The sequence below is a fragment of the Arachis hypogaea genome, chromosome 1 (genome assembly GCF_003086295.3).
Source record: "Arachis hypogaea cultivar Tifrunner chromosome 1, arahy.Tifrunner.gnm2.J5K5, whole genome shotgun sequence".
Classification (NCBI taxonomy): Eukaryota; Viridiplantae; Streptophyta; class Magnoliopsida; order Fabales; family Fabaceae; genus Arachis; species Arachis hypogaea.
In genome coordinates, this window is record NC_092036.1 from 56,357,325 (window position 1) to 56,384,927 (window position 27,603).

General features: G+C 27.2%; 1 protein-coding gene and 1 long non-coding RNA gene across 6 annotated transcripts; both read left to right on the forward strand.

The window, feature by feature from the left end:
• Window positions 1-6,824: 6,824 nt before the first annotated feature.
• Window positions 6,825-17,139, forward strand: LOC112804785 (uncharacterized). Of its 5 annotated transcripts, XR_011863277.1 has the most exons (5): window positions 6,853-7,382; window positions 7,824-7,895; window positions 8,011-8,322; window positions 9,385-9,417; window positions 9,844-10,216. It is a non-coding gene; the product is annotated as an uncharacterized lncRNA (long non-coding RNA). The 5 variants fall into 5 exon arrangements; XR_003203412.3 differs by lacking the exons at window positions 9,385-9,417; window positions 9,844-10,216 and adding an exon at window positions 16,773-17,139 and having other exon boundaries at window positions 6,825-7,382; XR_003203417.2 differs by lacking the exons at window positions 9,385-9,417; window positions 9,844-10,216 and adding an exon at window positions 13,918-14,223 and having other exon boundaries at window positions 6,850-7,382.
• A 6,911-nt stretch (window positions 17,140-24,050) lies between these two features.
• LOC112804712 (lysine histidine transporter 1-like) lies at window positions 24,051-26,815 on the forward strand. The gene is made up of 6 exons (XM_025847562.3): window positions 24,051-24,370; window positions 24,621-25,014; window positions 25,772-25,877; window positions 26,009-26,100; window positions 26,194-26,262; window positions 26,485-26,815. Exons 1-6 carry the CDS (start codon window positions 24,057-24,059, stop codon window positions 26,581-26,583), a joined length of 1,074 nt encoding a protein of 357 aa, XP_025703347.2. The 5' UTR covers window positions 24,051-24,056; the 3' UTR covers window positions 26,584-26,815.
• The last annotated feature ends 788 nt before the right edge of the window (window positions 26,816-27,603 follow it).

Below are 27,603 nucleotides of genomic sequence, written 5' to 3' on the forward strand. Positions count from 1 at the left end.
AGTTGCTTTGGAAATGATATATCCTTATGTCTTTTGTCAATAGATTCAATTTTGCATTGAGTATTGATTTATTGTGAATCTTTTCCATACGTGAATCTTCTAATTGTATAGAAGAAGTCAATGTTATCATATCGAATCTTATTTTATGGGTTTTGTGGGCTTTGTTGGAGTTTCAATTGTGCTCCTTTGTGTCATATTACAATTAAAATTAGTTTTTGTTGTTGAAATTCATTAAGAATTTATTTCGTGCTTTGTTAGAACCCAAATTTATTTGTTTAATTCATTGTTTATTCAAATTGTTATCACTCTTTTCAGACCTTAGTGGCTGCTCACTCTATGGTGGAAGTGCATGTGATTAGAGGCAATTTTGGTTCAGGTTTAGAATTGATTCTTTGCATTTATTTTTTAGGATATGGCCACTTTTAGTCACTCCTTCTAATTATAAACTCTGATTACTATTTTTTTATTTCTCTGAATGTATTTTTGCTTCTCTAAGATTGTCGTTAATAAGACGGTGAAAAAGGAACATTTTTTAGATAATTTAGTAAATTATTACACTTTTATCTTAAGTATTACAGAATAAAATTAAGCCTTTGATGATAAAGTGAGATTCATTCTGTTATATGAAAACTCTTTAACATATTATGCTAACAGAAATAAAAAGTAAAGTGGCTTTTTTTATAACAATTTTGTGTTAGTGGTTGACATTTTTAGAATCTCTATGGTTATTTCTTTGTTTTTGTTTGGGATGGCAGTTCCGATAAAACATCTGGATCAGGATTCTATTGTTTATCAGCTCGGTTTTTATGTTGGATTCAACGGGTAATATAGTGGGGTATGCTCATTATTTTGTAGAATAATATTTATTGTTTCGAAAGTCAAATATTTTCTTGTGTTTACTTTGTTAAAAATGCACAGAGCAATGAAGAGAAGTATTTTATTCACAACTATTTGATATTGACTGTCAAGTATCATAGAGATTTGCTAACTGAATCTCCTAGAATTGTGGGCTTTGAGGTGAAGCCATTCAGGTTAGTATTTTTGTGATTTCTCTGCACTATAGATGTATTTCATTTATTTTGTTGTGATATATGTACAATCTCGTACTGAGTTTTCTGAATATGAATGTTGAAATGTAATATATGAAGATGAATCATCATCATCATATTTTCTAGGATTTATTTGATTTTGTTTCAAATAAATATGAATTTACTATTTTTTTTAATTGTGGTATATTAGTATATGCAGATGAATCATCATCATCATGTTTTCTAGGGATTCTTTAATTTTGTTTCAAAAAATATAAATCTATTATTTTTTTAATTGTGATATGTTAGTATATGGAAATGATAAATCATGATTGTGTTTTGTGGGGTTTCTGATTTTGTTTTCTTTTGCATCTTATGTTGAACTATAAGTTTCGTGTTGATTTCGAGACCATTGGCATTGATTTGTGTTAGCTAAAATATTTTTTTGGGTTGCTACAGATTTTGAGATTTCTACAGTTGTAACAATTTTCTCTTTTGTCTCCTTTCATAATTCTTGGTGCAGTATACACTAGCAATTGATATATGGAGTATCGGTTGCATCTTTACCGAAGTATTCTTATGAAAGCCATTTTTCCTGGAAAGAATGTTGTTCACTAGTTGGATCTGATGACAGATCTGCTTGGGACTCCTTCATTGGATACCATATCACAGGTAACTTCTTCCTCGCAATTGACAGATGACTATATTGCACTATATCATAGTACAATTCTGAACCAAAGCTTACTGGCTTGCATCAAAATTTGAGTTGGATATAGGTACGCAATGAGAAAGCACTGAGATACCTTACTAGCATGAGGAAAAAGTAGCATGTACCATTTGCACATAAATTTCCTAATGTAGACCCTTTAGCACTATGACTACTAGAGAGATTGATGGCTTTTGATCCGAAGGACCGATCTACTGTTGCAGAAGTTTGTGACATTGTGCTTTATTGGTTACGTGTGCATTGAAATGTATTGAAGTATAGGTCATGTATAACAATCTGTAATATATAATGGTTTTTGGTGTCTTCAGGCATTGGCCGATCCTTACTTCAAGGGACTAGCTAAAGTTGAGAAAGAACTGTCTTAGCTATTGCGAGCTCCCTTTTTATCCACTGGAATCAAGGCATGGTTGGCTTCAGCAATCCTCAAATTACTCTCTTGAGCTCACATCCTTCTTTCACTCAGTGGGTTGAAGGAAGAATGAAGTTGTAGCAATCCTAAAATGGAGGATTGGGCATTTGAGCGGCAACTTGCAGAATTTTGTGGTTAGTTCAAATTTGAAATTTTTATTTGGCTCTTGTTTGCTCTGATTTCTCTCAATTTATACACAATCTTACTATTCTTATTTGTGTGTTGAGAGTTTTTGGAATTTTTTTCTATAGTATATTTAACTTTATAGATGTAAACCAGTTAAAATGTATTGTTCGGAGCAAATAAATAACTTGAAGGTTCTAAAGGTATTTATTTAGATTATTGGATTGCTTCTGTTTTTTTTTTTTTTTTGGAGTTTTCTCATCATTGTTGATTTAAAAGAAGAAAAAAAATCATACAATAATAAATTAAGCTTTTCAAATTATGGGTCAAATATATCACTGTGTGTTTAAGGTGCTAATTGCTCAATAATTTCTCATAATTCTTATTAAGTTTATAGCACCTTGAAATTAGTTTTAGACTTTTGGCAGAATAAGTTACTAGACATTTTAATATATATTTTTAGGTAACGTATTATTCCTATTTATTTTCTAATTGGGTTTACTCCCATTAAACTTTTATCATATTATATGTTCCTGCTGCTGTAAAATATTTTAACTCTTTTTCTTTAATATTTTGTTTTTTACCCAATATTTTGTTCTGAAAGAACTGCGTGACTAGGCTGAATTTTATAACCACAACAAGAAAAGGAGAAAGAAAGCACATAAATAACAAGATTGTGAGAGAATGTTCTATTTATATCATAACAAAGAAGAAAATGAAGATTTAATGAACAAGGTGTTGGATACTTGACTTTTATGTCTGGATTATTTATTTATTTTTAAATATATTGTATGATAATTGGTCAGCTGATAGTATATAATAAGATATTCCACAACTCATAGTAATAGTAAGCATTATTCTATAACTCATAGTAATAGCAAGTATTATTCACAAGTTCAAACATCTTGTATTACTTTGGCAACTATTTGTTTAGGTTGATCAAATTTATTTTTATAGTCATCGTAATGTCAGAAGCGCGTATTCCTGAAAGGAAAAAAGGAAAGAGAAAAAGAGAGAATTCTATTGAGAATGTGACTTGGGCGGGTATTGCAGAGTTCCTGATTTCTCTTAGGGTCTTTTTTTGTTATTTTTCAGTTCCCAAAATTAATTTTTATACAATATGTCACTATTTCAAAATGTTGATTCCTTAATTGTAACATTTGAATGTTAATGATCCTTCTTTTAGAGTTTGGAGTGCCTACTTTAATTACAATTTTCAAATTGTAATTTAAGAGATTTCTTTGCATGAATCAAAATATTATCATTTAGTTCATTTAATTGTATTTTTTATCTAACCCCAATAATTGTTAGTCTGTTACTTTATTATGGTCCTCTATCCTTTCTGTCGCACATGCTGTATTTTATTCAATTACAATCATGAATTGTTTTTGTCTTGATGCAAAGGTACAAAAGTAAAATTACCAAACTCACTTTCACTCTAAATCTATTAAAATTAGGTCAATAAATTACTATAAAATTCAATTGATGTATGTTACGATTGAAAAGATAAATCGTAACTCAACTTCAAAATTGATATCCACTACTGTATTAATCTCTAAAAATAAAAACTAAATTACAACCTCGAATGTATTGAAAGTTATTGTGCTTATAGATTTAGTATTTTTTTTAGTTGTTTGTAAACAATACAATTTCAATTTTGTAAATATGAATACAGTCATATTAATCTCATTCAGCAAATTTTTTTAAGATATTTATGCGCAAAAAGTTTAAAAGAGTTGGTAACTATTATTCTTTTATTTCTCTTTGCATTATAATTATTTCATCATGTATGCACCATTTTTTTTAACAGAGTAATTTTTACTACTTGGTCTGTTACTTTATTTAACATCTACTTAAGATCTTGAGATTGGGATTTAATTTTTTTTAAATACATAGATTTTACACTAGCCAAAAATACTAATACACCAAGAAAAATAAAATATGCTTCTTTTTGTCATATCAATGTTTCAATTTTATATTTTTCATAAATTCTTTTTCTCTTAATATTGGTTCGGAGGTTTCTTATCATTTCTTACTCGCTTAAAAAGTTAAAAATAAGAGAAAATATCTTATATTCTCCTTAATAGAATTAAATCTTTATCCAAAAGTAAAAAGAAAAAGAAAATTGATTTATTCATAAAATATTTCCAAAACATATTTACTTTGTTAAAGTTATCAATTTTTTTCTTACATTCTTATGTATGCAAGTTTTTTTAAATTATATGATTTTGTATTTATAAATAATTCTTCAAACTAAGTTTAGAATCAAGTCTTTTGGTATTCCTGCCTCTTGAACCTATTATATTGTTGTGAGAGACCAACAAAGAGAGAGAGAGTTAATATAATTTGTTTTAAGTGGACTCATTTTTATTAGACTGTTTATAATTTTTATGTTGTTATACCAGTTTGAGTTTTTATCATTTTGATTTATATATTGACTAATTCGATTTTAAATAAAGATTTTTTCTTCTTAAATTCAAAGTTTGAATTGAGTATCTGATTTTTTGTTTAATTTGTTTGAGTAATAAATAAAATTTGATTTTTTTTAAAGAGATTTACAAATAATTTAGAATTTGAATATAAAATATTATCTATTGAATTTTACAAATAAATTATGATAAATAAATATTATTTTTAATTTTTTTTATTCAAATTGATCGGCATAAAGTCAATATATACTACTTTATAGTTGTTATACTTCAAATGTAATTTCCTAATGTCAGTAATGTTCAATTGATAATTTATTTTGCTAGATTTTTTTTCTATATAAAGAGATTAATTATATAATAACTTAAGTTCACTATGTTAATAAAATCATGTATTATTAAACTCAAAAATATTATGTTTGAAAAATATTGAAATAGTTTTGGTGGTTATCTTTATTATTTTCAAATAATATTTATATTTATTAAATTTTAAAGAGTTAGTAGTGTGAAATTTGTTCTCTTTTAAGATTTGTATTATTAATTAAAATATTAATTATGATTTGAGTTGATCAACTAATTTAGTTGATTAATTAATTTAGTTAAAAATTCTGTATAATAATTATATAGTAAACATAAAAAATAAAATTATAGAATTGCCTTAAACAACAAAATTTATATTCGTAATTATTTCATTTTTTAATTATTAATATTAATTGTATTGCTCATATTTTTCAACAAACCTGCGGCTACTGATAAGGATGAAAAGTTGAGTAATATTGCAGATCTCAAATACAGAGTATTCATTGTTATGTTTGTTTTGTTTTCATGAATAAATTTTGATATCGCTGATTTTCGGTTGTTGTTACGGATGATCCAATTCAATTAAATATATTGATAGATGTAATATACAGATATCATATTTAGGATTCGTTTGTGAAGTTTTAAAAGTAATTTTTTTGAGTTTTTGCCTTATAAAATGTAGTAGTATTAATGTCTCGTACAATTTTTAAAACAAAATTATAGCTTTCTAAGAAGCTATTTAGGAATTTATAGAAAAGTTAAAAAAATGACTTCTCTTATAATAAAAAACTTTTTATCACATTTTTTTTAAAATAAGTACTTTAAGAACTAAAAATTCATATACAAAATATCTTATTTATAAGCTAGTTTTAATATAATTATTTATTGTTTAAGCTATTTTTTTAAAAGAAGTTTAATTAATCTGTTTACCTTTACCTAAATTGAACTTAATTGAAAAACATGTATTTTGTTTGAGTTAATGATAACAAGATAATTTTTAGTTTTTATCACAATTGTGCTTTAATTTATCTTTTTTTGTATTTGTATAAATATATACTTTAAAATTATCTCTGTTATTTTTTATTTAATTAATATAATAAGACGGTTTACTAAAAATTTTAGGTAAATGTTATATTAAATAAACTGAAGATTTTTTAATCATTGTTTAACTAATATATATATATTATTTAACTAATATATTTAATTGCGAAGGTGCCGGGTGATGCAAAAGTACAAAGAGAAATCTCATCTACGACAAAAATTCAAAGATAGTTATCAGTGTTATTAGGTCTAAAAATGTTGAATATTTATCCAAGGTCACTGATAAAAATTAAATTGAAGATATTATTGTATTCTTTTATGCTGGTGTGTTTAATTTTTATACTTTACATTATACTTTTAATTTAAGACATTACATAATTTAATCTCTTTTTTATGACATTACATAATTTTAGTCTACGATTAAGTGATAATTTTTAATTTTTACGTCAACTGTATTTTAAATTGCACATTTGTATTTATATAAGTATATATATTTAATATTTCATAATTTTGTCTATCGTTATTAATTTAATTTACATAATTAAATATTTTACTACATCTTTCAGTGAATATCATTTTCAATAAATTAAAAAATTTTCACTCATTATTTTTCTAATATATATGCATTTTGTTAAGTTTTTTTTTGGTTATTTATAAATGCATGAAGTAAAATGGCTGTTCTATTTCAACAAATTAAGTTTACCCATTCTAATTAAAATATTAAATTATTTATTTTTTTTATATAATGTATAAAACGGTACAAATTCACAGAATATCTATTAGTATAAAAAGGAAGCTGCTCTCTCTCTCTCTCTCTCTCTCTCTCTCTCTCTCTGCCTTATGCCACTACTTCCTTACACACTCTCTCTGCGTCGTCTCTCTTTCTCTCGCGCGCTCTCGCCAAACCTTACCTCTTCAACCCGGTTTTCCTCCTTCCAGTTCGTATGTCTCTTCAATCTTCGCCAATTTCTTCCTCCATTGTTCTGAGATCACCAGTCGCTACGATCCCCGTCCGAAATCCTAACCGTAGCTACTCGAATTCGTCGTCTAAGAGCCCATCGACGGCGACGACGCTGGTTGGTTCAGCCGGTGGAATCCTTCATTGACACTTCTCTCTCTGGTCTGCTTCGTTGAACTTCATGTCGCGCCGGCTTTCTACAAATGGCGATGGCAAACCCTTTCCATTTGTGAGGTGACAACTCTGAGGACCCCACAGCAAATCGCAGCGGCGGAAGCGACGTCTCCACTCAAGAAGGGTTTAGCTGCGGCGGCTCAGCAGCAGCAGCAAGCTCAGTTGGCTTCTAAGCCTGTTCCTCCTGCATAGGCTGGTGAGCATTCTATTTTGATTTGATTCATTCGTTTATTCCTTTTTTCATTTCTCTTTTTGTGTTTTTTTATTTAATTTTTTACTATTTGCCACATTTTTCTGCTATATCTCTCTCGTGCTATTAGGTTAGGGTTTAGAGAGATGAGTACCGAGTTTTGGGAGAGATTTGTGGGAGTGACCGAAAGATATTTAGCTTTACAAGTTCGATTTCTCTCTTCTTTCTATTCTCCGATCTGATGATGTCGGTGGTGAAGATCTTCGATTAGATATCGGAGGTTAGTAGGTTTTAGATTGATTTAGGATTTCTCATATATCCTAGAAATTGTAGGCATTAGATTGAATTTGGTTTTCTATTATGTAATTTATAGTAGTTTTGAATAATTTTAATTATTTTTTTGGACTCCGTCTTCATGAATAGAGATTTTTTTCAATTTTCTGTTAGATGGAAAGGAAAAAGCAAGAGGATAAAGTGAAGAGGGTGCAACAACAGGAGGAACATTTTAATTTTGTTAAGGTAAGAATTATTGGGTTTCCTTCTCGCTTCTCAGAGAATATATTCAGTTAAAATTTATTTATCGTCAGAAATGAGAAGAATTTGATGAATAATATTCTCTTACCATTATAATAAGATCTTCGGATGATCATGAACCCTGAAAGGAGGCAAATCATCGACACCTACATTGATGGAGTAGCTGCAGCTGCTAGGAAATGCGATGTTGGGGGAAAGAGGAGAGTTATGAGATCGGTTGCAGTGAGGTGGACCACAAAGGCAGCAGTGGCAGCGGGGCATGGGGGTGTGGTATCAAGCTCTGGTATCCCAGCTACCGTTGCGACGGCCGGAGACGGTAGTCCTGGATACCGCGGTTTTGATAATAAGCAGAAAACAGAGAGGGTCGCTGGTTCAGGGGCACTGGGGCAGTAGTTCAGAGATTCAAATCTAGGTACAGTTTTTCTCAATACTTCAGAGGCTGATCATATTCAAGATATGCACACTCTATAAACTCATTTTAAGCAACATGCTCTGATTTTGGACTCTTTTTTTATTATTTTTAATGTATTTACTATTTAAAAAAGACTTGAACATTCAATTTTGAGCAATCTTAAATTCTTAACAGATATCTTGTGCTTTAAAATTTATATGTATCAATCAAATGAGTTATTATTATTATTATTTGTATACATAATAAATGGTAGTCATTTTTAAGTACACATAATAGAATTTCCAATCTTGCTATATAGTATAATGATACTGACACGGATTGAAGTTATTGAATTGGGTTGCACAAATAACAAATCCTAAAATCCATTCAATTTACTTCTTTTGGGTGTCAAAATTGGCGGAAAATATTGCTATATATATATTTTGATCTGTTTTCTTACAATTCTTTCTTAGGTTTTTTCTGCTTTTTTGGTTTTTATTCTGTTTGTCCTGAATTTTCAATTTCAAATTTCCATTTCGTTGCTGTGAGAGTCACAGTTTTCTCATCTTTTTCTAGCTCATGTGTTGTTTTCTTATAAAATTTGTTTTAGTATTTGGCCTCTGGTTTTTTTTTCACCCTTTTCATCTTATTTCAATATGAGAACTACCATGGATATGATAAATAAGATTAATCCTGAAATTACCTATCTTTGGCTGGGGATTCATATTCTGGAGTTCATTGCAGTCGAGTGGATGTAGGAGTTAGATAGTAAATACTGCACCATATGCTTTCGACACTAAAGGATCGTCAAGATCCTTTATGGCTAGCTCTTTTTCCAAAAGGAACCAATTATATCCATTACCAGTTGTCCCTCTCCCCTTAACCAAATAAATGAAAAGCAACTTTCAACATTCAAGTGCATTGTTACCTATACTTTGGTAGTTGCTTTCAATGCCCTGTTCACATATTTTACCTTTTTCTCTCACATTTGGTTCAGGTTATTCGTAGGTCTATCTTGTGCATATCTTGCTATTTCAACCTGCTAATGTCTTTTACATTCTATGTTAATGCACTCTTTAACAGAAACAAACAAAAGATTGGACAATGTTGTTAATTGTAAGTGGCCAATTTACAATTTTGGAATTTATATTTGAATTGTAAATCATATGTTGTTTGTTGGAAATTCAGAAAATTAGGGGCACAATAGTACAATTGTTAAAATTTAGTTTAGATTCCAAATGTGAGTTTGACTGTAGGTTTGCTTTGCTTAAAGATTTTGTCTTTATAATAAAGAGATTTTGCTTCTTGATTTTTTAAAAAAGAAAGGATGAAGAATATTTTGGAATTTTAAACTAAGTTTATGAAAGTGAAGAATTTTTGAAAGGAAAATTTAGCTTCTTTATAATAAAACCATTTTGTGTAAGGAAATTGAAAATAACTACGCATTGAACTTCAGTGCTGAAGTCCCAGAGGCTATACTGTTGTAGGAGCCTTTTATATTTATAAACTAATCATAATCACAAGTAGGATTACCTATTGTAGGACTTGGTAAATGCTTATTGTGGATGGGAGCACCATGAATTTGGGTTTTTGGGACTCTGTTGGTGAGTTAGTTCACTGTTTATCAAGTTTGTTTTGGGAGGGTCTTGCTTTTTCTCAATTTTTTTGAAATAGGTCAAGAAGATTTCAATAGATTAAGACCTTTAAGCTATTGTGGAGCTAATGAAAATTAAATGTGATTATTATGCTCAATTATGCCTTTTAAATATTTTCTTTGGTTTAGAGAATGTATCCAATTATTTTAAATTTGGATGAATGAATAGGGATTTTTCCTTTAGAGTTTCAATTTTTGTTGTGTTATGGATTCTCTTAATTGGTCGTCTTTGCTGTGGGCAAGTATTCTTTTACTTGATAATTGATGAGGATAACATTTGATATAATCAATAACGATTAAAATTGCATCTTAGGTTCTGCCAAAGCTGTTGACTTAAAGTTAAACCTAAAAGCTATGAAGTACAATTTCATACAGCTGTTTAGTTATAAATGATGTTAAGTAGTTTATTGGTTGCTCCTGTGAGTTGTCTATCACTATGTTATTGTGCTATAACTTTATTGCAATTTACTTCTCTTGTGTTAGTTCTATGAATTACATGGTATTGATTGAACAAAAGTGGAGTTTGAGGATAATCAAGTTTGTTTGGATCTCTTTGAGATGGTATTTTCTACTTATACATTTAACCTATTTAATATTTTTGTGTTTTCCCTCTTGGAAAATGTGACACTGACTTTTACATTCTATTATGAACTTATTGCTCTTATAAAAAGCAGAGTTCTTTTCTTTTCTTTTTTATTAAAAAAGTGTTTAGGTCATAATATTAGGTGTTCTTTAGAATAATACTATTATATGAGTAGTGAAACTAAATTAAAATACTTAAAATAATTGTGTTTGGGATCTTCTAATGTGTTAAAATCAAGACAAGCTGAGTATTGGGAAAAAATAATTAATTGTCTCTAATATTATTTATTTATTTATTGGAGGGTTCTCTTCAAAAACCTATCAATTTAGTATTCAAATTATTTTCTAATTTTGTCTTTAGATATGTTTTTAAATTACAATCTCTATATTTTTGTTCAACTCTATCTCATTGAAGAGGAATAATCCAAGAAATATCTAAATTTTTCTTCCTTCTTTTTACCGATTCAACTCTTAAAATTCACAATTATTTTTTTCATTTTTATTCTTCTGTAATTACTTATTGACTATTCTAATGTTTATACTTTTTTCACATAATATTTTATGTACATGTTGATTCAGACAAGACTTTTGGAATTCTTTGTTAATTTTAAAGTATTATTATTCACTTTTAGGTGTAACTAAAATTAATAATTTAACAAAAATTGATAAATTATTTTATTTTATTCATTAAAATTATAATGTTAATGTTGTTATTTGTTCATTCAACTAACTATAAAAATACGAGAAGCTTTTATTTGTCTGAAACTTTTGAAAATATGGATGCAATGACCTTTGAGTTACATGGCTTAGGATTTAAAGATGATTTTTTAAATGAACTAGTGTATGAACCCGTGCTGAGTACGGAAAAATTTATAAAAGTGAAAAAAATTTATATGTTTAGATATTTAAATAAAAACACAATAATTATTATGTTAAGGAATTTATAAAATTATTATCAAAATTAAAGTTTAATTTAAAAACAGTGAGTAATAATTATTTTATACTTTTTTTAAGTAAAATAATTATACAATATACATTGATGCAGAATTTAAAATAAAATTAAAATATTTATATTAGAATTCTATTATTTCAAAGATTTTTTTATAAACAACATTGATGGTTGAATTTGCAGACATTCTTACGTGATTCATAAGTAAAATTTTTAAATCTCTCTTATTCTTAACTCTTGAAAGTGTCACATATACTTGGCTATGTGTAAAAACTGGTTTGGGCAAGTACAATCCAACATTAAATAAAGTTTGTCCCCGAAACTTATGGTCATGGCAAATGATACTATTATGAGAAACTGTCTTCGTTGGAATCTAACTAGGAGGGTTTCATTTGTTGATACCATATTCATTCTTGGAATCAAAGTAATATGACCAACACTGTTACCCGTTAAAATTTTACATTCTATGACATGATTTCCAAGTTTCCTAACTTGTAGCCTTGTACCATTACAAAGACCATTGGATTGGTCAATTCCTCAGTAACATCACCGGAACACCAATCTTGAGTATTAATTTATGTGGAGTAAAAGCAGAGCAATTTATGCTATTCAGTAATTCAAGACCATAGAGATCTAGTTGACTCTCCATATTCCCTTCATCTATACAAATCGAATCCGAACTAAGATATAATTTTTTTCTCTAGGAATTATAGCCATCAAATGGTTGTTGACATCTTCAACGATGTCCAGCGTGGGAGCCAATATAGTTCTTGCTTTGAAAAAATCCTTTGAGGACTTGTTATCCAAAATATTTGGATAAGAAAAATGAACCAACTTATCAAATGTCTGGTCCGAAGAAGGAATAACAATATCTCCTAGAAGACATTTCAGATTCACCATCCATATTGTCACATATTAGACCATCATAAACTTTCAATAAGCACTCACCAAATTGCTCTGTCTCATCTTGATCTGAAATAGTTGTTCTTAGAGAGAGTTTTATATTTTTTTGTTAGTTTGAGCACTTGACAAAACTTTCAAAGGTAAGACTAATTTGTCTCGATCCTCGTGAAATGATAGAAAGAATTTGTTTAAGTCTCCACCTAGTACAACCACTTTTTCTCCAAAGGGAAAATCTTTGTTATATGTTGGAGAAAACCTCATGATATCACCTAAGCATTTATCAAGCGCTTTATAGCAGTACCTAATAACCATTGGAGTCTCATTCCAAATTATAAGTTTGGCTTTCAACAGGTTTGATATTACATACAAAATCTCTAGTTATATTCAACGGTATTTTGAACCTTGAGTGTGCCGTTCTTCCATTGGGAAGAAGTAAAGATGCAATACCACTTGAAGAAATATTTAACACAATATCACCCCTTGAGCGAATTTCAGCAGACATAAGGTTCTAGAGAAATATTTTTTCAGTACCCTCATGACCATACACAAAGAAAAAACTCCTTCATCATAATACACAGCTGTAACAATTTCATCATAATATTTCTGCTTAGGTGTTGCGATGGCTAACATGTCTGAGGCATTTTTCTTTAAATCATCCCTGTTAAAGTTTAGCTCTTCCTTGATAATCTTTTTGGTTAACAAAGAACTATCAACTTCAGTTGCTAAAGACATAAGATGATAGTCTTTTAAGGTTTTGCCATAGGAATGTAAGATCTTGTCTATATCCATTAAGCACAACTAATTAATCTCATCATCTGACATGGTTAACTCTGCATATTATACAATACTGTAAAAATTCAATCAAACTAAAAATGATCAATAATGAAGAACTTTTATAATTGCAATTATAAAAACTTACCCCTCATGTTCATCACGGTTCTCTATCGATACAAAATATTATTTGAGAGTTCATGCCAACATCTATTCGAGACATGTTCTGGTCTTGAGATATTGTTGGATGTTAATAGAATGACAAATAACCTTCTAACATATGATCCTGAGACTCACGAGCATGCTTCCTTAATTGCATCCATGAATTCTCTGTCATCTTGCAAGAGTCCAAGGACGAAACATGTGCATCTCTATACGTAGTATAAATTGTTCCTCCTACTATTCTTATATCTCAAAAATTCATACATCAAGAGAAGTCGTTGGTAATATTCTTCGGTATTTGCTGCAAAAAACTTGGTTAAAATCCCACTTTTAAATTGCTAAATGGATTAGGCTATGCGATTTCAATTATTATGTAGCTACACATCCGTATAAGATTAATTTTTCTAAAAAATATAGAACAATTCTAAAATTGTATAATCTACAAATTATAACTATTGAAAGTTATTTGAACATTTATTTTCTAGTGTAGATAAATCGAATAAAATGGACGTGGGGTACATGCTGTTAAGATTTTAAATTTAAATCATCAAATAAATAAGATCAAAATTGAATATAAACTCGTCATTACCTGCAGATACATGAGTCAACCTTTCAATTGTGAAGCCTTGCTTTCAAGGAAACTACTTTAAAGCATCGTCCTTCCAAACAAACATGGTTAGAAACTCAGCATAAGTCAGACTTCAAGCATAGGGATATGACATGTTCGCCGCCATCCATCTCAAAAACATTGACTTGAGATATTGCTCTTTCGACGATATCATTAACATTAGAAGTTTTACTATAGAAAAATGCTACTTGTAAAATAAAATTCAGTCTTTGTTCAACCTTTAATATTATTTAATTATTTTTTTATTAAAACATATTCCTATTTTTTAGGATACATATTTATAGTTAAGATTAATTTAAATTTTAAAATTAAAATTTCTCTAACTTCCTACCCACTTTATAGTTAGTTATTATTTTCTTCTTTCTTCTATTCTGCTACAATATTCCAAGTTGTGTCTGCAAAAAAAAAAATCAAAGTCAGTGTATTTAGAAAAAATTAATCTCTTACATATTGTACTTTTGATAAAATGCAGGATTTGTTTTACGACTTTCTAATAATAAATGGTTGAATATAATTATATACACAAACTAAAATATTTTCAATTATAATTTTTTTTTTCAATTGTAACACATCTAAAATTATTAAGTTATACAAAAAATATTTTTGAAACACATCCAAAATCATAAATCTAAAATTTAAATTTAAACATTAAAAAATAATTATAACACATTTAAAATTATGAAGTTATACAGAAAATATTTTTAAAACACATCCAAAACCATAAATCTAAAATTTAAATTTAAACATTAAAAAATAATTGTAACACATCTAAAATTATGAAGTTACACAAAAAATATTTTTAAAACACTTCCAAAATACAGAAATCACACATGCAAAAATAATTTAACATTGCAATATATATGAAAATCTCTTCAAGCCATTTTATTCGATTTTTTATTTCAAAAAAAATCAAAAAATTATACAGAATAATAAAAAAAACAATGATGTCATAGACCCATCCAAACCTTAGGTAAGTTTTCGGCATGGACGAACCGCAACATTGATGCAGACCAACGGTGATCGAGAAGGAGGAAGGCGACGACGAAGATGAGTGTTGACGAAGGAGAATGCGGCATTGTGACTGAGCGCCGAGAAGGAGGAAGGCAACGTCGAATATGAGCGCGAAAGAAGAAGGTGGCGCGGAATAACGGCGGCGGAGGATGACTTCTCTGGATTTTTGTCTTTCGATGTGCGGCTCGGAATTTTTGATGTGGGGCAAACGTGAATTCTCTGCTTTTTTGAGTGTTTTGTATGGGTTTAGTTAATAATTAGATAGTTTAAGATTTATTTAAAAATCTTAAAATCAAAATTTTGAATTTTGAATAATTTAATTTTTAGATATGTATTAAATTTGGAATAGAAATTTAAAATTTAAATTTAAAATTTCAGTTTTATTTAGTTTGTATTTTGAATGTGTATTTAATTTTAAAAAGACACTAAATTTATTCATAATTTTTAGATTTATTTGTTTTAATTTCTTTAAATTAATGAATAAAAGGTTGAATATTGTACCATTTTTAAAGGATACCTAGTTGAATTGAACCACAGGTTACTCATCCTCCAAATGAAATAGAAGTTTAATCACAAATGGTTCTTTTTCTTGGATTTCATATCTAAATAAACTAAACTGCCTCACATGCCGAAACGTACCTAAAATCGTAGTAATTCCTAATTTCGTCAACAACTTGTGTGGCTTCTGACGAATCACCAGTGTTGTATAGGGTAGTTGTTACACGGTCATTGTCTTTGTGTACATACTTAAACAAATACTTAATAGAACTTGTTTGGCATGTGTATTCCACATTTATGTGGCATCCGAACTTGAGCAACAATTCTGGATTATAAGGAACAATGAACTTATTGTCTAGTACACATTCCATTTTCTTCACTGTTCGACCGTTATCAGTATGCCTATATTTGATAAATTCAGCTTCATCAATGAGTGTTTGCTGTCTAAACTCTTTGAGATAAAACTTTGAACATGATCTGTTCTTCATGCAAGGTGAATTCTTATTGTACAGACCACATGGACCATGTACCATGTAATTTTGAACAGTTCCATGTAGATTTGGCATTTCATTTTAATCAGGAATCTCAGCTGTTATATGCTTGTCTATGTCATCTGGTGTTTGTGGCTTGAACTCTTTATTCATGAATAAAAGGATATGTGCATGCGGAAGCCCTCTCTTTTAAAACTCTATAGTGCAAACATATGTAAATTGAAAAGACAAATGAGTAAAATATTACACCATAAGATTTTAATAAGGTGTTGCATAAAAACAGACTTACATCCCAAAATTTTGCCAAAGATTTTTTCCTCTTTTAGGTCATCAATCAAACCATCAAGTTTGATCTTGAAAATTCGACACAATATATCAGCGCGATCTTCTGCCTTTAATCCAATGGGAGTCACTTCTCTTTTTATCTCATCTTATTCAGGGTTACAGGTCATAGTGATAAAATAGTTAGGATATCCTGCATATCTGCAAATTGCAAATGCATCTTTACAATTATTCATCATGTACTTAGGTCCACCGGTAAAAGTACCGGGAAGTATGATTATTTTGCCAAGCCTTACAGCATCTACGTTCCCATTTATAAGACTTTCATGCAGACATTTGTATTTGTCAACCATCAATTGTGGTTGTTTACACCTAAAGGATTTTAACCTCTCTGATTTCACTATTATGTAGGCATCTACCAGAAACTGTTGGAATAATCTCTTTGATCTTAGAATTAACGGAGATTCACCCATCCTTTTCTATACGTGGTTGAAAAGCAAAGAATTGTCGCAAAGTGATTGTTTTGTTTTTTTTTTGTAGGCCTAGCGGAGATAGAATCTGATGTTGCAATACCCAAACGAAATTCATCCTCCCCATATGGAAACAACAATGAATATTGCAAGGCTAAATAAGATGGGTGAAAAACATCAATCTGTTGGAGCTTTCTAGTTTGACTCTTTTATAATAATACCTCTATCTTTGTTTAGTTGTTCGACATCGCCAATAATCAATGCAGCCACTTTAGGTGCAGATGGCAAGTTGTATGTCCTGCCATCTGTAATCCTTTTACTAATCAACTTAAACTTTATGTTTGTGCAATTTTTCTGTTGGTACCTATCTCTCGCATAGCGAAAACTCTTTGCCAAACTATTATATTTTTCTAGCATGTTTCTTAATATTGCCACAATTTTCTTATCTCGCTCATTTATAGCTTCATTGGAACTGCAAAAAAAAATAATTTTATGTTATTTTCTCTCACATATAAAAAATAACTAAAATGTTTGATTGGTTGCATGAAAATTATTGAAGTGTGCCTATCCGATTATCAATCTTATTTTCTGTTCATAGATATATAGTTAGGCAAATGTTGGTCGCAGACTATCCGGAGGAAGTAAGCTACCAATGTTATGGTAGTTTTGACCCAAGGCTTAAAAATTGGAGGAGCAATCCCATTATTCACCCCAAGGTCAATTTTTCTAGCCATTGATGTAAAACAAAACATTGAATTAAATGCCCTTATATTTTTTAGGAAATGAATACTTCTTTGATCTCCTCTAGTATGAAGCTGAATGAGCTCATTAGGAGGCACAGAAAGTAAAGGAAGCTCGATCTTTCCTTCCATATAACATAATAAAAACTTTGGTTGGGGTGACTATTTGAATTTAGCAAGCCTTTCTTCATACTACATCCGTGCTTTACAGTGTTGACATTGATAAATAGGATTTTTTATATCCCACACATTTTCTGAATGAACTCTCTTTAGATACTCAATTGTCATACCGATACAATTTAGTCCATGATGTACACAAAGATGCAATAAACATACAGATAAAATTTTTACATACCGACTAAAATTTCTGAGGATGGTATAAAATTATCTTCTATATTCACATCTGACATTGAATCATAATAACCATTCAAATGGTTTCAACAGCAGAAACCACATACATTCAACTTTTTCACCATCTCAGTACAGGTTTGTCCGAATAGAGCTGCGGTCTCTTTATCGAACACAACAAAAGTTGTTGTAAAAGTACCATCTAATATCAACAAATTCAACTTATACCTATTTTTTTATTCAAAAACATCAACTAACACTTGACCTGTCACTCTTTAGTTACACTAAAATCATAAAAATTATATTCAACACAATTTAAATGCTCAAACATAATTTTTTTAGACTTATTAGTTTTCTAGATTTTAGTCTAGCAAATGAGACTTTGGTATAAAATTGTTGTAGGTATATGAATTTTTTCTATGCACTCTATCTCATTTTGACAATTTTTTTATGGATAGACAATATTTCCATCAATTAAAGAAGTTTTTGTTTTTAATAAATTGTTCTCTTATTGTCTACTAATTATTGGTATTAAGCTAGATATTGCTAAATAAATTAAAAAGAGACATAATCAATTATATAACTATATTGCTTTTTTATGAAAAGATTGCACAAATAAGTCCAATTAGAGTCGTACCTATTAAAAACATTATTCACGTCCTTATTACAGCCATCGCAAAAGTATGTATCCGCATTAGCTTCTGCCTTTACACTGCAAATGCAAGATTTATACCACCAACTTAGAACATGTTCAATATCAAGAACAATGACCAAAATAACATAGAATCCAACCTACATAGGAATAGTTTGAAAGTCAAAAAAACAAATAATGAACCAAACATAAAAAAGTAGTTTTCTATGAGGCACTCACATCCGCAGCTGCACGTAACTCCTTTATTGTCTTCCTCTCAGTGGAATATAAAACTTCATCTTCATTAACATACGCCGGTTTGCCAGAAAACACAGACAAGTACTACGAGATCTCTCTATAGTACACGCTAGTTATCAATCACAACACCATAAAAATACAGTTAATATGCACAACCATAAATAATTCACAATATTTGTACAATACTTTTTTCGAAGCATCACAGCCTCAGGAACATCTGGATTTATCAAGAATCTCGTACCATACATAATGTTATATAAAATATTGGTACATATGTTCAATAATCATTATTTAAATGAGTTGTATAATTATACATGACAGAAAAATTATCGAATGAAAAGTAACCAAAAGTGTCATTAGATTTAAAAAAAACAACTATAATCTACTGTGAACTTAATTAATTAGTAAATTTTTTTATTTTAGCAATGAGATATATAAAAAATATTTATTGCAAATTATAAATAATAAAAAGTATTATATAATAACAAAAATATAGCTTGAAATTATATATTGATTAATTAATTGTTGAGTAACATAGAATTTACAATAAAAAAACTGGTGATACAATTTATTCACGTGTATATAATAATATTTTTTATTACTTCAAATTTTAATTTCTAGAATGCCAGCCATTTGTCGGAATTGTTATTACTGTTTTCTATAATTTCACTTGTAATTTCACATAATCAAAAGTATTAAAACACAAAATACAGTACTTATAATTTTGCTTCCACGGCATGTAGTATCACACTCTAAAATTTAAAAGTATATGGCGTATATGCTTGCTTACTGGGAGAGAGAAGACCCAAAAAGATTAAAAGAGGATTTTGGGTGCGGGTTGAAATTAATTGTATGAGATCCGGATAGGTTTTTTGTCTGCCCAACTTGAAATCGGGATTAGTCTCTGTAAGCCCATGTTTTGTTAAGATGGTGTGAGCCCTACTTTTTTTATTCCCTTTTTATCACAATTCACAAGTTCTATGCTTTGTTTGATTATTGTATAAATTATGGATCTACACTGGACCGCCTAGGAAATTAATTTATTTTGCTTATATTTTAGAATGAGTTTAATTAATAATTTGTTATATAAAATTATTTTATATTTTTAATAAATCAAATCTAATGATATTAGTTAATAATATATAATAATTACGTTTAAAATGAAGAAAGTTTTGCCTTATATTACTTTTACTTACAGAAATATAAAATTTAAAACTTAACAATCCACGAAATATAAAAGGCTAAGGAAATAAGGTCATTTATAAATTATCTTTAATTTATATATAATATAATTAAATTTAATAAATTCAATCAGAATAAACAACAAATTATTTATTTTATTTCAGACTTTATAAATGAATAAACTAATTAACTGATATAAAAAATAACAATTAATGTAGTAAAATTAATCAAGTATTATATATTATAATAAATTACATTGATATTTAAATATCTAATCAAATCAATTAACTGATATAATTAAGTCATATCAAAACACTTAAAAATACACCGTTCTTATTTAAATATTATCTATATTATATAAATCACATTTAAATCCATTTTTTGTGCATATATAATTTAAAGTAATTTACAATTTATTTGATTGAATATTATAATATAAAATAATTTATAAATTAACATTAATTCATATATAATATGTAATTAAATTTAATAAATTTAATTAGAATAAACAATAAATTATTTATTTTATTTTAGACTTCATAAAGGAAAAAACTAATTCCCTAATATAACGAATTACAATTAATGTAGTGTAATTAATTAAGTAATATAAATTATAATAAATTATATTAATATTTAAATATTTAATCAAATCAATTAGGTGAAATAATTAAGTCATTGCAATAAATTGTATTGAATAAATTAAAATAATTAATTTGGAAAACACTCTCCGGAGCATGCTACGTCAGCTCCATCATTAAATGCAGACATCCGATTTTTATATATATAATAGAATAGATATTGATTGAAAATAGAAAAAATATTGTAAAAATATTGCATAAATAATAGAAAATAAGTTGTTAACATACATGCTAATTTAGATAATCAAAATAAAATAAAATAAGTAACAAGAAGATATAAAATTTTACTTTTTGTTTTGTGGTACAAAGATAATATATAATAATATAATAAACCGTAATGTTTTGATATAAAAAAAACATGAAACTTTCAAAATAAAATGCAAAGATGTGAAATTTTATGTATTAGATAATTTAAAAAATACTAATTATAGAAGAAGTTAAAAATATTTTGACCTAAAAAAACTATTTAATAAAATTAAGAGAGAGATATTGAAATTTATTAACCAATAAAAAAGAATCACTACCATTAACTTGTTAAATTTGAGTAATATCAAGTAAGAATTTAGAAACAAACCAGAACTATAAATTCAAAAGTTTTCTATCTCTCTTTATATAGTGTTTTACTTTAAATAATTATTTTTTATAGATAGTATTTAGGGCTTGGGCATCATTCTCGAAAAAGAGTTTTTTTTAAATGATATTTTTTAAAAAATCTTTTACAAAAACAAGTGATATTATGTTTGGATATCTCATGTAAAAGGATCTTTTTATCTATCAATTATGTGTTTATTTGGGCGCCAAAAAATGATTAAAAAAAAGATATCTTTTCAATGAAAAATGATCATTTTTGACTTTTTAGCGTGTTTGGCAAATTTCTAGTAGTAAAAGTAAAAATATAAGAAAAATAAAAAATATATGTTTTGAGAAGCTGTAATTTACATTTTTTATAAAGATATTTTTTTTAAAAAGATGTTTTTCATGTAATAAATAAACAAAAAAGTATTTTTATATTGTTATACCCAATTATAATTGATAAATAAAAATATTTTTTTACATGAGATATCCAAACATAAAATTAATTTTACTTTTTCATAAAATTTTTTAAAAAAAATAACTCGAAAAAAGATCTTTTTTTAAAAACTCATCCAAACAAGTCCTATGTTTGGGTAAAATAAAATAAAAGTACTTTTTTAAAGAAAAAAGATTTTTTAGAAAAAAGATGTAAAAAGATGTTTTTTATTTTTTTAGTGTTTTTACTTTTGTTACTAGAAATTTGACAAAAACACTAAAAAATAAAAAAGATATTTTTCATTAAAAAGATCTTTTTATCAAAATAATGGCATCCAAACAAGCACTTAAATGACAAACAAAATAGTAAAAAGATTCGGATTAGTTATGAAAACTAATGTCATCTTTATAGTACGTCGCATTATTTCAAAACATACAAAATGAAATAATAAAGTATAGTTTAATTAATGTGCACAATAAAATAAACCTGAACCTTATATAATAGCAGTCAAATATAAAAAGCAATGACAATATTATGTTCTAAGGTATTATATTAAATTGTAACTTAAATTTATAATTATTTGTTAAAAACTTACAATAATACACTATTTTTATTATATTAGTTAAAAATAATATATTTTGAAATTATTTTTTAGGATTACTAATATTAAATTTTGATAATTTGAACAAAATGTTTTAATGTTTTGTGTTTTAATTTTTTTTCTTAATAGAACAATAAAATTACTTAACATGCACGGTAAGAAAAAATTATTATTTTTATACATCTAGATATTTAAAAGACACAAAAACGAATTCTTTTAATAATACTTTAACAATTCATAAAAATTAACACAATAAATGATTATAGATCAAAGTGATAGACAAGATTGAAAATTATAATAATAATATTTGGTGATAATTAATTACGATTGAGTGAAGCGAATGTGGGAGAAAAAATGGAAATAAAAAAGGAGAATAAGACAATATAACAGTTGCGGTAAGACAATCACAGATATGTGTATAGAATAATAAAATTAAAGATAATTTAATAAATTGAATATAAAATTTAGAATTATGCATAAAGATAAAAAATACTTTAAATATAATGATTTATCTTTACTTTAAATTAAATACTATTAAAAAAATAAATAAACTTATATAATATTTATAAGTAATTACTTTATAAATGTTTATCTTGATTTTGTTACATATAATAATTGTATAATAATTTTTTTAATATTTTATTTAATTTAAATTTATAAATTTTATATGTTCTAAAATTTAAATAACTTATAAAATTTTTATATTTATTTTTAAATATTTTTTATTCTTAATTTTTAAATTATTTTATTAAATTTATAAAAGTAAAAATATAAAAACTAATCTCTTAAAAATAATAAAAAAAACCGTGCCTATTGAGTCACTAGTCATATCTTAAGCAAATTTTAATTTATTTTTGCGTACACCAATTTTTGTCCAATCGAAACTCCATGGATTGATATATTTGACTATTAAAAGAAGAAAATAAAATAGTGTTATTAATTACTTTGTATGAGATGAAAGAAAATTTTAAGTTGAAAAGTATTTACCGCTTCGTTTATTAATATCAATCTTTAATACATATTGTATTTTAATTTCATAGAATGAAGGATCAAAATTATGTGGAAAAGGTAGATTTTTCTTATGTCATCTACAAGTAAGGTAATTTCTATGTAAGTTTTTAAAAAAAAAAGTTAAAAAAGATAAAATTATTTAGTGCTTGTTTTGGCATTATTAAATTAATAAAAAAGATATTTTTTAGTAAAAAAAGATTTTTTTAATTTTTTAACGTGTTTGGTAAATTTTTAATAGTAAAAATAAAAGCATTAGAAAAATAAAAAAATATTTTTTTTGAGAAGTTATAATTTACATTTTTTTAAAAGATTTTTTTCTTTAAAAAAAGATATATTTTTCACGTAATAAATAAACAAAAATGTATTTTTATATAGTTATATTCAAACATAATTGATAAATAAAAAGATCTTTTTGTATAAGTTATTCAAATATAAAATTATTTTTATTTTTCTACAAGATCTTTTAAAAAAAGATAACTTAAAAAAAATTCTTTTTTAAAAGCTCACTTAAACAAGTCTTTAAAAAAGATATTAGTAAAAATAAGTATCATAGGAATTTTAACTGGACAAAAAAATCAGAGTGATGTTTGAATCTTTTTAAGTTTTAAGTTTTAGATAATAAATATAAAGATGAATAAATAAAGAATTACTTAAATTAAAACAAACACAAAAAAGATTTACAAAATCTTATCCGGTATAAAAGGAAAGACGTTTTTTTTAATCTTTTGTTATCTTTTGTCAACAGAATATCAATATAAAAATAGTGTTACGGCTGAAGATATGCAGTTGGTTGAAGTTCTCTTGATTGAACACAGCTGAAGATGGAAGATAATAATAAAGATATCAATAATTGGCTCGCAGTGACGAGGTCCAGGAATGAAAAGTGGTGGTACAGTGCTTTTCACAATGTTATACACTACATGGCAGATGATTGAGATGCACGAGGCTGAGTCTGGGAAGAGGTTTGATAGGTACCATGAATTAGGGCAATATGCCTTCGGGGAGAAACTAGGGTTATGGATTGTGGTGCCTCAAACACTCATAGTGCATGTTGGCACAGACATAATTTACATGATTACTGGTGGAAATTCTTTGAAGAAGGCCCATCAGATTCTTTGCAAAAATTGTAAGCCAATTAAGACCACTTACTTCATTATGATCTTTGCAAGCCTTCAGTTTTTCCTCTCGCATCTCCCCAGTTTCAATTCCATCATTGGTGTATCTATTTCTGCAGCCGTCATGTCCATCTGGTAATCACATATTTATTTATTAATTAAGACTCTCTTTCGATCTTGTTTTTGAGCCAAAAACAAGAAGATAAAAATCAGTCATTATATGTATTTTTGTTTTTCTGTTTTTTATCTTTGTATTTGTGCTAGATACAATATCCAAACACAGCGTAAAAGTTTATATATATTGTATGCTAAGATAATATATATTAGTATGGTAATTAATTATATTAGTTAAGAACTTGATTAGTTACATGTTTGAAAATTGCAGCTACTCAACGATTGTATGGACAAGTTCGGCTCATAAAGGTGCCTTACCAGATGTGAAATATGATGGAAGATCTTCAACTACGATAGGCAACGTTTTCGACTTCTTTACCGGTTTGGGGACCATAGCATTTGGGTATGCTGCACACAATGTGTTACTTGAGATCCAAGCAACGGTTCCTTCAACACCAGAGAAGCCTTCAAAGAAGGCCATGTGGAAGGGAATGATTGCTGCTTACATTGTTGTGGGTTTGTTCTACTTCCCTGTTGCAATCTTTGGCTACTGGGCTTTTGGAAACTCTGTTACTGATAACATCCTCATGTCCCTCGATAAACCCCACTGGCTCACCGCGGTTGCCAATATATTTGTCGTTATTCATGTCACCGGAAGTTATCAGGTACATTTCACTTTACACTAAGGCTGTGTTAATTTATTTGCTAGTTTAGGGTTCCATATTGGGCTTCACGTATCTTTTAGTTTTATAATTTTTGTTTACACACAAACTTTAATGAATATAAGTCACTAACTAGCTATCAAATTTCTGTTTAAAAAATTTATTTGTACACTAAAAATTAGTCACTAAATTAGTTAATATATATTTTTACAAAAAAATAATAATTAAAAATCATAATTCATCTTCCTACTTATTCTCCTAATAATTAAAAGAGTAAAAACTTCAAATTATATGTTAATTTTTAAAAACATAAAAAATAAAAAAAATTCAAAACTTGATAATTAAAAATATGAATTAATATTTTGGATTATTTTTTTTATAAATAAATATGTTATTTAAATTATTTTTATATATTTCATATTTTAATATATATTTTAGTTTAATAATTAATTTGATGGGTAATTTTTTATGTATTTATAGTATTTTTTAAGAGTTTACTTATATATAGCGGAAAGGGTTCATTGTATCCTTTCACTCAAAATATAGATGTATTACATCATTATCACAATTTATTATCTGGATATATAATATTCAGTCATTTGTATAGGTGCTCTTAGAATAAATAAGAGGATTTATCTTCTCTGATTAATTTATGCTACATACGGTGAAAGTATTATAAATATTTATTAATGACTTATCATTTGACTAATAAATGAATGCAAGAGTTCCCGAGAGCACTAAAAAGTTCTCATGTTGCTAGGTGTTTGCTGTTCCGGTGTTTGACATGATGGAATCACTCATGGTGCGGAGAATGAATTTCAAGCCAACGTGGTACCTTCGTTTCATTTCCCGCAATATTTATGTTGGTAAGTGTTCTTCATAATTCTTTCCCTACTATGTCTATATATATATATATATATATATATATAGTTGTTCTTTTTCAATGCATACGTGAGTAGAATCTAATAGCACCGTTGAAAATTTTGTTCACATGCAGCACTTACTATGCTAGTTGCAACTATATTTCCATTTTTTGGTGGGCTCCTTAGCTTCTTAGGAGGACTTGTCTTCGCTCCAACCACATACTTCGTAAGGAAATCAAATTAATCCCATTTTATTTATTTATTATTTTGTAACCTACAAACAAACTCTGATGGTATTCAATTTAATGAACTTTCACAGCTCCCTTGCATAATATGGCTAGTAGTCTATAAACCAAAGAGATTTAGCGGATCCTGGTGTGCAAATTGGGTATGTATTTTTAAAAATTCTTCTCATAGTTTTATATAGTTGAATTTCCATATATTGCATAATATGACATCTAATAAATATATAGTGCTCTTAATAACTAATAAAAAATCAAATATAAGTGTAGTACTATTTTATGCCTACTAAGAGTGTATGGATTAAAATCTCACAAAATTTACGATTATACTATATATGAGACTCTAAATTTTCTTCATGGTGTTTCAGTTTTGTATCGTATTTGGAGTATTATTGATGGTTTTAGGCTCGATTGGCGCAATGAGGGAGATCATACTGCAAGCTAAGGACTACAAATTTTTCTCTTGATCTTTTTTGGCACAAACGAGGTTGCGTCAACCATGATGTTACTTTGAATATTATTCATCACATTTATTCATCTATTTCTTTTAGCTCTTTAGTCAAATACCTAGTTAGCTATTTTAGAAAAACACTTTTATTATGTGAAGTGTTTTATTAGAAGAACAGACTAATTTCATTTTAAGTATGGTCGAATTTCCTTTTTAGCTATTAATAGGTTATTTCATTAGAGTAGAATCCATATTCCTTTCCCGCAAAAGTTTGGGAAACCAAAAAAAAAGTGGATACTATAATAAATATTTTATAATTATTTTTATATGAAGATGTTTCTTTTTTATTATTAGATCATGAATTGTATAGTTTGATTTTGATGTGTTATAAAAGTATTATTTTTTTTTAAATGTGATTAAATAAATAAAATATATTTTTAACACAAAAATCTTTATAAGATGTTTTTAACATCTTCATTTAAGTGGATGCTAAAAACAAAAATAGACAAAATTTTCTATTTAATAAGATAAGTAATCTTTATTTATTCTTTTTACGGGTGTTATCTTTTTTACGTTAATATTTACCGTATAAAAAACTATTGAGTGCATATATTAAATAACATATTATAGTTATATATATTTATCAATTTACATTTTTATTAAATAAATACAAATATAATTTATATTTATGGTATTTAATTTATATTATAATAATAAAAACACATTCTTTATTTGTCATGTAATATTTATAAATTCATACACATAATTTTTATAATTAATAAATTTTTATAATTAATATTATTTAATTTTAAATTATATATTATTGTATATTTTAAATTATTTTACATTTTATTAATAAATCATGATTTTAAATTATTTTAATATTTTTTAAAGGTATTATATATTTAAATCACCACATAATTTTTTAAATTACTGTCCCGATAATTTAAAAATTTGTTTTATGTTTTCCAAAGTAAAATAATTTATTTTGACTTTTTAATCACACATTTTAAAAATTCTTTTTTCAGAGTTGCTATTT